This window comes from Talaromyces rugulosus, chromosome VI, assembly GCF_013368755.1.
Source record: "Talaromyces rugulosus chromosome VI, complete sequence".
NCBI lineage: Eukaryota > Fungi > Ascomycota > Eurotiomycetes > Eurotiales > Trichocomaceae > Talaromyces > Talaromyces rugulosus.
The window spans coordinates 2066223-2078497 of NC_049566.1; the positions used below are offsets into that span (position 1 = coordinate 2066223).

At 46.7% G+C, this 12275-nt stretch overlaps 2 protein-coding genes across 2 annotated transcripts; one reads left to right on the top strand and one right to left on the bottom strand.

The window, feature by feature from the left end:
* Positions 1–3030: 3030 nt before the first annotated feature.
* Positions 3031–9414, top strand: TRUGW13939_11082 (uncharacterized protein; the record flags this gene model as incomplete). The annotated part of the gene is made up of 9 exons (XM_035494191.1): positions 3031–3223; positions 3294–3370; positions 3488–3536; positions 3664–4003; positions 4061–4217; positions 4275–7777; positions 8144–8477; positions 8563–9036; positions 9094–9414. 9 exons carry the CDS (start codon positions 3031–3033, stop codon positions 9412–9414), a joined length of 5448 nt encoding a protein of 1815 aa, XP_035350084.1.
* A 480-nt stretch (positions 9415–9894) lies between these two features.
* TRUGW13939_11083 (uncharacterized protein) lies at positions 9895–11955 on the bottom strand (the record flags this gene model as incomplete). Its single annotated transcript, XM_035494192.1, has 6 exons — positions 9895–10034; positions 10098–10169; positions 10331–10454; positions 11071–11149; positions 11200–11710; positions 11790–11955. The coding sequence occupies 6 exons, from the start codon at positions 11953–11955 to the stop codon at positions 9895–9897; spliced, it is 1092 nt and encodes a 363-aa protein (XP_035350085.1).
* Between the last annotated feature and the right edge of the window lie 320 nt (positions 11956–12275).

Genomic DNA, 12275 nt, shown 5'->3' on the forward strand with positions numbered 1-12275 from the left:
AGCCACATGCATGCCTGCGCTCGAGCGAACAACAGTGGCAACAGGATAAACCAGTGGCCATTCTAGTATTCACGAAGAGTTACCTTGTGAAAAATTGCGACCACATTCTTCTTCTACAATACTCTCGGCTAGCTCCCCTCTCTCAACTCACTTCCAAGAGACGTTTGGTCTTTTGGTGCAGCTTTCAAGATCACTAGTTCCACGTTGCTCGTAAAGTGCACGAGGTGTTAGTATCGGGATATACTACTTTTTGTACTATTTGACTATCAGGACTCGATTGTCTATTTTTTGCCGAGTTGACTTGTTGGTGCCTGTGGTATGAACCATATATTGACTGCCCAAGAGACCTTCGGTCTTTTGGTGTAGTAGTCAACATGACTTGTTACATTATGACTCCGATACTGTGCCGCTGACATGTTAAATGAATCCCATCCTCTTGACAATTCAACTGTCAAAAGGGTAACTGGTGAAAAACGTTCAAACGGAAGCCTGAATGTCATATCGGACTTCACCTTCCTCGCCAGAGAGAGATGCACAATGTTGCTTTGGATTCCATCCCAATAACGACTATTGAGTACCACTGGTTACGAACAGCTCCGTGATATGGAAGTAAAATAGTACAATTGGCAGCCGCTTGATATCCACGCAAAAGACTTGCCTACCGGATATGGCCAACCAAAATCCACATTCTAGTGAAGTATACCAAACTGCTACGATGGGCTTCATCAACGGCCCCGATATGTCCGGGGAATATCCAAGATCTCTGAGAATTATGCCGAATTTACATCAATGGCATCGTCATTGCTTCGAAAACATGGGAGCAGCATCATAACCCCCCGACGGGGTTGGTTCCTAGGCTGCCAAAAAAGATATGGAAGGCTGGAAGAAAAAGGGAGCCAGAGTGCCTAGTCGACAAAAGGAGTTACAAGCCAACGAAGCAAACGACCTCTATTTCCGAATACCCTTTTCTGTGAAGTTATACTCTTGGCTAAACATGAGAGCTGCTTCAAAAGATATTGCAAGATTGCGACAGGATACACCTTCCTGCAGGCTTTTCCTTTGCTGATGCAACGGAGCTTGCTTTCAAAGAAGCTTCAGGACTTTCGGTAGACAAACCTTGCAAGGCAGGGGGGGCTGGGAGAGAAGTACGAAGAAAGGCTCTTTACTCTCGTACACCACTACAGAGTGAATGTTTGTCTCGCCATACGGAAGCTATTATTGCGAAATTATCATGATAATGCGTTGAAACTTCTTTTCCATTTATTGCTCCCAGAACATTTACAAGATCAACTCTGCCTTATACCCAAAAGGATTCAACCCATATGGTTTGAGAGACGTGTTTGCGGTTCTGTCGAATCGCCTGAATCTGAATTTTAACATGGCAAATCTGGTTACGCTCATCTAGCTCAAGATGCTGTATGGGAGATGTGATATCCATCGATACATGTGCAGATACCAAACAAGTAAACTGGAAACACCTACTCTCCTATCACGACCATCACATGGTCTGGAACATAGACCCGGACCCATTTGACCTTTTTACGTGTGGCAGCAACTATTCTCGTTGAATTTAAGCATATCTTCAATGTTGGCGAAATGCCAATCCTCCGCGGGGTAGAAGCACCTCCGTCGGAGGTGTTTATGTCTGTGTATACCATAGATTGATTTCCCAAGAGACCTTTGATCTTTTAGTCCAGCCTTCAACAGGAGACACCGTCATTGAAATTGAGATTGACGGCCCTTTTTTTCTTGGACATCGGCATGGAGCAAGTTGAACGTTTGGCACTGAATATTGGAACTCATTTCAACACTACTCGCCAAGCAGGATCGAGAAGCCACGGAAAACAGTCATGACCGCACTACTCCAAGTGTCTTGTCCTATCCCCTGATGGCAACATCCGTACCCAACTTAGTGAAAAAGATAGAGCAGTCCTCGGTGTCAAAATACTCCCGAAAAGATGCTATATGATGCTTTCACGCGACCATTTGAAGTCGGAGACTCTTGGAGCCTGGCTTCTATAGCGCATTTCACTGTCCTTGTCAGGATTGTCGCGTAGAATACTGGAGATCTCAACGGGTGCAGTTCCAGCTCATGTTTCTTCCTCTTACTCATGTGTCTCTTTATTCTGCGCGTATCGAGGGGGTAGATTCGTGTAGTTCATGTTCTTTCAATATTTCCAGGCTTGCCTTGTCAAGTCAACACGCTCACACCTATTCATTACGTTCTATCGCTAAAGACTCGATCATGGAAAGCCCAGCACCATCTGGTTTGCAGCAGCTCACCTGGGCCACCAGGGCAAGCCAGCAGTCCTCTGCAGAGATGGTTTGACAAAAGACATCCGCAACACAACCGAAACAAAGCGGAAGAACTGCTCGCCACTATCGAACGTGCTGAAGTAACTCTGGAAAATCTTAAAAAACAACGGGATGGGAATCTTTGGGCTGGACGAATATCTTACCAACAACGAACGTAATCTGCGTCAAAACCAGGTTTCGTATAACATTTGATGGAACGAAGACGAGCGATTTCTAGGCTTCTCATTAGTAAATTAGCCATGTAATTAGAATTAGAAAGGCAACAATAGCGAAAATACAATCCGTTAGCATTGAATGCACTCTATAATCTGCTTGAAAAGTATGGAATGAGAGTGAAAACATCTCGAGACAACTCACTTCTGAATGGACATTCGGCCACTAGCTACCACCGACGTGGGAAACAGCCCCTTATCAGACGAAAATTGAATCCTGAGAACGGCAGAAATATTGTCGGCGGTATCCCACATTTTCTGGTGGCTGGGAGAAAGAATACTTGACTGTTTCACAACTCAGCCTTCTCTTTCTCTCACTCTATCCATCACTCCCGCCTCTCTCCTGGAGCAACCATTAAGCAGACTGTTGGTCATTAACTGATCATGACACAACTAAATGTGAGCATACCCTTTATTCTCAGTTGACATTTCCCCCCCTTTTTTTTGGTTAATATTTCATCCCCTCGAAATTTCACCCACCTGCGTCTTGTCGTGTTGTACGATGATCTTGCAAACGGAACCGTTTGCTTCGGAGAGGCCAGAATCTCACCCCCTGTCACCTGCCTCCTCACCTGAAAATATTTTTCTTTCGAGGGACTTCTCAGTTATTTCTCTTGCAAATCAGACCGCTCTGACAAGTGATGCGAACAGTCTCCCCGCAGGCGTCGTTACCAGCCAAAAGGAAAAAGAGCAATGTGAGTTCAAGACTACCAGCGAAAACTCCCCTTGATCAAGTGAAGCGGTTGCTAATGTTTTTTGTCAAAGACATTCTACCACGTCTGGAGAAAGTAGAAAAGCCCCGACTAAATGGTCTCCTCCTAAGCGAGGAAGAGGAGGGAAAAGTAAGTGTTGCGATTTCTATGTATAGTCTTGACTCTTGGAGAATTGAGGAAATTGGCAAAAGAGGCATCAAAACACTTTCCTGTGTATTTTCTGGCAATATCCTCATGAAAAGACAGGTCTTGTCCACAAGTCGTCATCACCGAGTGAGCTGGAATGGAAAGCGGCGTGAGGTCAGGCTCCTGCTCGCTGTACACTTCCTTTCAACTGCTCTCTTCCCTCTTCGCATCTCTCTTTTTCGCTATCCGTTACTTGGACTCATGATAAGACTTCTGACAATCTTCTTTTTCCACAGTGCATACACCCTCCCCTCACAGTGCCCACAGTGATCCTGCCATGGCTACTGCGCGCCCAGCTGCCCCTCTCTATCGAGGCCCCAGGCCATCCCACGTCCCTTCAGCCAGAAATCAGCAATCGACCAAGCCGGCAACACTCTCCCAAGACATAGCTATTGAAGCAGTGAGGCCGGATTGGCAGAGTTGGGAGTCTTTGGCAATTAATCTGCTGGGAGTGCCGAACCAAGCAAATGCTTTCCTCATCTGGAAAGCTTTCAAGTCTTATGGGAAGATATTCTCGATCGACTTCTACGAGGATGACAGGGGAAATCGCAATGGAAGAGGGAAGGTGCGTTTTAAGTAAGCACGGGTCTTGCTTGGGGTGATTGACGATACAGCTAACTGATATGCTCACAGGCCTCCTCCTGCCGAGTCTTTCTGGGAATCGAAATCTATCATATTAGAGCTGGCACCTGGGAAATATATACCAATTGGAGTTGTTCTACATCCTCAGGAGAAAAATCCAAAAGTCGGCAGCCTAACAAAGTCCAAAGTGTTATATCCAACAGAAATTGTACGTCGTACGGGTTATTAGCCATGCAACTAAAAGCTGACTTTTGTTCTTGTGCAGGAGATACCGATTCTATTTCTGGATTTTGGCTCATTGATAACACCAAAAACAATGCTACGCCTAAGACGCCTAGAACGCGGCCAGTATGACAATCCAAAATTGGTTCTCGATCTTAGGAGGAGAGAACTACTGGTGTTCTTCCAAGTTGTGTTGGATTCCAGCAAAAAAACGCCAGAAGACGTCCCAATACCCTCCGATTTCCGTATCAAAATTCCCTTTGCCCAACTACCAACCTTTTTTGAGACTCGCAACTACTCGGCCAAGTTACTATCGCACATAGTCAGTTTGGAAAGTCCTCCCCTGTATCATCGACACCTCCACTTCTTGGAATCCAGCTTTATGGATGATCAAGGCAACTATGTCGGCGACCTAAATAGTTGGAGAGAGATGGAGTGCTGGTACCGCCAGACGGACATTGTCCACCGGTATGCAGGATGGCCGAAACTTCCCATCAGTTTGCGGAAAGTGAATCCAATCATCAACATTGGACGCTGGACTACTCTCCGCATAACTTATGATCAGGACGTGGTAGACTCCAAACGTTTCGCAGTGCTGCGCGATGTATTGAGAGATTTTAACGTTGAAATCAAAAGGGACGACGATTTCAAGGTTGATGTGCCCAAAATACAGCCTGTACCCGTGATTTGGGATATCTGTGATGAGCCAGAAGGCACACGAGCTGCAATCGATGAGCTCATGGGCGACTCATACATTCTTCTTCCCTTTTCTGTCCGTTACCAGCTCGAAGTCTGTATTTCAAATGGATTTCTCAACGAGTATTCCGCTAATAACGAGGCCTTCGTTCGAAAACTAAAGGAAACGGATGAGAGAAAGGCTGTACGGCTATTGGAACACGTCGCTACAGAAAAGAAGATTTACTGGAACCCCATGGACATATTCGGAATACTATTTCCCAAGGGCTCTAGCAATAAGAAGATCCCATCATATTGCTGCATGATACGAGCCGCCACTGTAACGCCGTCGATGGTCTACTGGGATACGCCGTCAATGGAAATCACCAACCGTGTGATTCGTCAGTATTCGCAGTATTCGGACCGGTTTCTTCGAGTGCGATTCAAAGACGAAAAGCTTGAGGGACGAATAAATTCTACAGATCACAAGATGATGGACGAAATATTCCTCCGAGTCAAGCGCACCATGGCAAACGGAATAAAACTTGGAGATCGCAAGTATGAGTTCCTTGCATTTGGAAACTCGCAGTTCCGCGAGCATGGTGCCTACTTCTTTGCCTCGGATAATCATATCACGGCCTCGCACATTCGAGCTTGGATGGGCGAGTTTTCGGATATCAGGAATATTGCCAAGTACGCAGCACGGCTTGGGCAGTGTTTCTCAACTACACGAGCCATCAATACTTGCCCGGTTCAACTAGAGCGAATTCCTGATGTGACCAAGGGAGAATACATGTTCTCGGATGGCGTGGGTAGAATGTCCAATTTTCTAGCCCAGATGACCCAGCGAGAACTGAAAATCAAAACTCCAGACGGCGAGCCTCCTTCAGCCTTTCAGTTCCGCCTAGGTGGCTGCAAGGGTATGTTAGTCCTTTCACCTCAGGCACGAGGGCGCGAAGTCCATATCCGCCCAAGTCAGGAAAAATTCCCTGCTACCCATCAAGGCTTGGAGATCATTCGCTGGTCTCAGTTTTCCATGGCAACCCTGAATCGTCAGATCATATCCGTTCTGTCTTCCCTTGGGGTATCGGATGAAATATTTCACAAAAAGCTTCGCAAGATGCTATCTAGCCTAGAAGAGGCCACACATGATGACAAGTCGGCCATGTCTCTGCTGCAAAAGTACATTGATCCCAACGAAATGACCTTCACCATTTCACAAATGGTTTCTGACGGTTTCTTGGCTTCCAGCGAACCCTTTCTGACCTCGCTTCTTTCTTTGTGGAAAGCATGGCAAATCAAGTACCTCAAGGAAAAGGCAAAGATAGTGATTGATGGCGGAGCTTGCGTCCTTGGTGTCATGGATGAGACAGCCACTTTGAAAGGATTTCTGCAGAAGAATGCAGACAATTTGGCAACATCATACAAAGGCATGATGGATGCATTGCCGGAAATATTTATCCAGGTCTATCGAGCCGACGAGAAGAGATACCGTGTCATTGAGGGGGTTTGCTTACTGGCTCGCAACCCTTCTCTCCATCCGGGTGATATACGGGTGGTACGAGCAGTCGATAAGCCAGAACTCAGCGACCTCAAGGACGTCGTCGTTCTCCCGCAACTCGGTGATAGAGACATTGCCAGTATGTGTTCTGGCGGGGACCTAGATGGCGATGACTATCTGGTCATCTGGGATGAAGACTTGATTCCTTACGACTGGTTCGGCATGCCTATGGACTATACGCCGGTCAAAAGCATCCAGCTAGACCGCCCAGTCACAGTAAACGACGTGACTTCTTTTTTCGTCAATTACATGAAGAATGACTGTCTTCCCAGGATCGCCCATGCTCACCTAGCTTGGGCCGACCTACTACCTCTGGGGGTCAATGAAAACAAGTGTATCCGTCTAGCTCAGCTGCACTCGAACGCCGTCGATTACAACAAGACAGGTAAACCGGCAGTGCTTCCACGAGACCTACGCCCACGCAAGTGGCCGCACTTTATGGAAAAGAACTACAAACCCAAAGATCAAATATACACGTCCAAAAAGATCCTTGGGCAGCTCTATGATGCCGTGGACAGAGTTGATTTCCATCCAAATTTCGAAATGCCTTTCGACAAACGAATTTTAGAATCGGAAATCAAAGTGAAGGACGAGTTGGTGGACTTTTCCAAGGAACTCAAGGTCAGCTATGATATTGCAATGCGACGGATCATGGCGCAACACGAAATCCGTACCGAGTTTGAGGTATGGTCTACATTCGTGCTCGGCCATTCGGGCCAGAGCAAAGACTACAAATTCCATGAGGAAATTGGCCGCATTTCAAAGGCGCTGCGAGACCGTTTCAAAGGCGAGTGTTACGAAAAAGTCGGTGGCCGCAATTTTGAGCATCTGGCGCCTCTTGTGGTTGCAATGTACAAGGCCACAAGCGACGAGGTTTCTAAAGCTCTGGCTGAGTTCCGCCAAAGGAATCCGAACCCAGCCTCAAAGCCAAAGATTGATACTTTTCCTATGATTGGCTTTGCTTGGCTGTTCCCCGATATTCTAGGGCGAATTGCTCTTCGTTACTTTGAACTCGTGGATACTGTGGGTGACAGTCAAGCCTCGAACCCTCCAGGAGTAAAGAAAGGTCAACTACAGGAAGACCCATTGAAGGACGATGGCTTGATAGGGGAGGTTAAGGAAGCTGCCAGGGACGAATCACCACCGATCACGGGCGATTTAATTTCACTGGACGATTTGCCAGAGATTTTAGAGGAAGCCTCATCGTCAATCTCCGAAGATGTCAACCTCGTGGAGAACGAAGCCGATCAGAAGCCGAGCGCGATGGATATCCTAGAGAATATGCTCGGTGATTCTGATGTGGACAGCCTGTATGATCCTTGAGGCTTTTTTTTGTTGTTTTTTTTCGAATGAGACGGGGCAGCAGTGATGGATTTGGCGTTGTTCTGGAGACGGAATTTTGAGAAATCCAGGCGTGTTTCTAGATAAATTGAGGATTTATCTTCTATTTGTGGCTTTGATAAATTCAGAACGGAAGATGCTTTTATTGCTTTGAACATGGTGAATAAATTGTAGTTGACTGTAAAAAATGCTCAGAGCTACCCCGCACACCGACCAATAGAATCAGCAAATTTTTTTTTTTTTGATATACAACGTCATTTTCACCTGCCAAGTTTCATAGCAGCCACTGGCGCGCCAAATTCCTATACAGAGTATCTACAGAGTATCCAAATTAGACAACAAAAAGCACCAGGTTTCTCATTCGGATCTCCCAGCGAGGGGCTTTTTACCATCATGCCCTCTCAGCCGGCGCTCCCACCTCTCCTCACTCCATATCTCTCGCCCACTACACAATCTCCTCAGTCTCTGACGTTAATAACGACTGTTCTTGCAGCCACGTCGAATTGGCTCGTTCTCCGGTATTTGGTTTCCATTTTGTCCAGTGCAGACAAAACACGCGACAGCCATGGCGATGGGGATAATAGTGGTGCAGAACCGACAACGAGGAAAATCGTGCTGGTCAGTTTTCTGCGAAATTGGGATTTTTGGAGGGCGGAGGCGAAGAGATTGGTATTTTTCATTTCCCTTCTAATAGCTTGTGTTTTTGTTTTGTTTTTTTAGACAGTAGAGCTGACGAGCTTTTTGACTGAATCAGGGACTGGATTTGCAGAGATTAGCAGACAGCGGGAGAGTCAGGTTCGTGGACGGTTTGACTGGGCTTTACAGCAGTCCTCCGACTACACAGAAGGATAGCTCCGCGCCAGCCAGAGGGCTAAATCTTGCTGGAGCTTCGAGAACGATTCCCGGCCGAGGACCAGCTGGGAGAGCGCCGCTTGCGCCGCCTGCGCCGCCTGCGCCGCCTGCGCCGCCTGATAGAGTACCTACGAATTCGAGCACTACTGCCAGCAGTAACAACAGCTCTGCGCCGAAACAACTACATGCATCCGGCCAAGGGGGTGTCGCGTTGGATGGTTTGGAAAAGGATATCCTTTCTGTCATATCCTCGATAAGGGCAACCGACGGAGACGATGATACTCTTTTAATTCTAGATCAGCCAGACCTGGTTCTTGCGGCGACTCCAGGGATCAGTGCTGTGGACATGTCTGGGTGGATTACAGGGCTACAACAGGTTCGTGGGACATCTATCATGAGAATCAAGAGCACAGGCTAACACTGTCTGAAACAGCACGTCCAATCAACAGTAATAACTGCATCCGCCGACTCGCCTCTAGTTCACAACGCATATACAGCAGGGGAAGAGGGGGTAGCTACGCCGCTGGAAACACAGCACTCGGCATTCGTTATCGGATTGGCACATCAAGCACGACTGGTAATGCAGTTGCGAACATTAGACACAGGCGCGGCGAAAGATGTTAGTGGGGTGCTTAGAATAAGTAAGGGTGGTGGGTTCGATGAGATTGCAGATGGCACGGTGGAGGATAAAGAGGTTCTGTATTTTGTGCAAAGAGATGGTGGTGGGAGGGTGTTTGGGAGAGGGGAGGCGTAGAATAATAAATAGATCAATGACAAGTTGAGTTCGTGACCTGCAAGTTAGACCTGTAAAAGTATGCTCGGGATAAAGTTTGGAATTGTGAATTCAACAGTTCATTCTTGATGTATCCGAACTGCCATGAAAATTTTTTGCATTGACATGATGAATTTGCCCATTGGTCAGGTAAGACATGGTACCAACACAGAAATAGGAAAAATTCAAAAGCGCCATTTTTTGTGTAGCCTTTCCCCATCAAGTTGGAAAAATGGTATTTGGTCGCCAGAAAAAAAAGAACAAGACATCAAGGAAGATGGTTATTATCTTCCATGACTTGTCTTGGGTCGGTCATTCATCACACCACCCCTCCGTCTCCATCGAATCCCCCGAATTCCAGATGCTTGCAACATTCCCACGGCTTTTAGATATCCATTATCCCTAACTCCATCGACTGTATTGGAACATAAAACGAGTAAGAGGATTCGTTAACGGTATAATTTAAGCAGCCGTGGGGCCACGGGCGCCCTTGGGAACACCCGTTTGGAATCCGTTCTGGAACTTGCGGTCGACGGTCTTCAGGTAGCGCATACGGCCGGTACCGGTGCTCTTGCGGCGCTTGGCCTTCTCGCTCCAGTTGACTATTGTTCAAAAAAAGATAAGTATCATGCGATGTGTAAAGGGTCAGAGTGGTTGAGTCGTACATTTGCGGACCTTAGCGGAAGGGTAACCGCAGTTGGCACAGGTGTGCTTCTGGATGTGCAGAGATCGCTTTCCTATTCAAAGCATGTCAGCAATTGCTTCTCCTCGGTCCATGTCCAGCTTGTGGTGCCAATCGTTGATTTTGCTCTTGTCCCTCCAAACTTCAATCTTAAGAAAAAAAGGGTGTACTAACCGCATCGTCGGCAAAGCGTGTGCGTCTTGTTGTGACGCTTACCAAAGCTGGAGGTACCCTTCGCTATGTGGTTGTCAGTTTTTGTTGTGTCCTCCAAGAAAATAGACTGCGAGTAAAGCGAATGGCCACGGCCGGGTATAACGACGTACTCATCTTGAATCAAGATCTGTTGAGCGAGGGAAAAAGTCAGTATGAAATTATTGCATTCGAAATTCACGACACAAAGGTGCATGGGCATGTAACGTACCTGGATTCTGCTGAAGGGGTGTTGATGTCGTCGTCGTCGATCGCTACAGTCGCAAGTTCAACTTCCGTCCATTTGATCGCTTAGCGTCGTGCGGTGTCCAGGGCTAGGGTTAGCCCTTGCCGGCCAATCTCATTTGGACTAGCGCGCGGTCTATGTGGGGCCATCCCGATCGGCGCTGATTGGCTCCGTTAGAAGATACCATTCGCTAGTATATGTTGCGATACATAGAATTTCTATTCACTCTCGTGTTTATCTAGCTACTTCACGATCTGTCCTAGCTTGCCCTACTGCAGCCCCTTTAACTTTTAGCTTGAAGGTCCTGTTTGGGAATTCGACGCGTTGGAATCATGGGCCATCTCGGGATACTCCTGGTACGCATTTCAGTGTTACAATTTCACCAAGCACTTTTGATTCCTTGGCCCTTTATGATACTGAGTAATCGCAGTGAGACCCAGACTATCATTCCACAATATGATCCCAAAAAAGCCAGCCGCCAAAGGACTTGAGCCATATGCGGATGTGGTACTGCAAGTACCACCATAGAGGTTATCACACCTGCGCAGGCTGCCATACCTATACTTGTGGAGATTCCGGCTAATATGGCGGCGCAGAAGCTAGTCGTAGTCAGTATTCTTCACTCCTCACATAAAGTAAAACCACTCACTAGTACGTAATGGAAAGAAAAGCGGCGAATTTCTCTCCGTATACTACGGCGGTGGTTCGGTATTTGGCAAGCTTGTCTGGATTAGTATCCGCAACAGCAGCGAGACTGTGGCTAGCGGATGCATAAAAGAAAACAGCCCATCCACTATAAAAACTCTTGCCAATATCGCCTGTTCCATCGTCACCCTGAGTATACCCAGATGCCCAGAACAACCAGCATATTAAACCATTTGAGAGTGAATCGAGTATGACCCTCTCCTTAATTCTGAATGGGGGAGATGAATAGGCCCATGACAGGAAAAGAAAAGATAAAGTATAAGCCAGTAGGGGAGGGTATTGAATCGACGCAGGCGTAGCAAGAAGAAGAGTTATAAACGTCGCGATCTTCGCCCCTTGGAGGACAGTAGTATGGTCATTCTCATAAAGCAAAGTTCCATATACCCGGGGACTTCTTTTCCTCGAATTCTGTTTGTCAGAAGAGTAATCGTAGATATCATTCACTCCAAATGTGACTTGTAGATTGTTAGAAAGTGAAGTACCGATGGCTTTGAGGGATTCACAAGAATACATATACCAATTTGATAGACATACCTAGACATGTAGGGAATGACAGCCCTACCCCGAAAAGGAGAGCAGCAATACTCTTTGGGACAGTTCCGGAGTGTATGAAACCAGCAAAATAGATAGAAGGAGCAATTATCCACGATACCGGACGGCTGGCTTGTATGAGAAGCTGGGTTTGGCTGAGAGATATCATTTTAATGAGTGGACTTGAAATCAGAAGACTGAGCTTTGTTTGTAACGAGATGATGGAATAAGTGTTTTATTTGGCTGTCGTTATCACCTTTTTCCACCCTCTTTGTTCAATTCTGCCCCACTTTCAAGGTGCTGCAACGTTGCACTAGTCTAGTAACAGTTAATATAATAGACGTCAGGCTCATCAGGCTAACTGTAAAATTGCTAGTCCAAGGCAGGACCTGGGCAGAATTGAACAAAGAAAGTGTGCAGTCTCCAATTTGGCTATATGTCTTGTTTTGTGAATCAAGCCATGTCAACAATAATAATGTTTCATAAAGG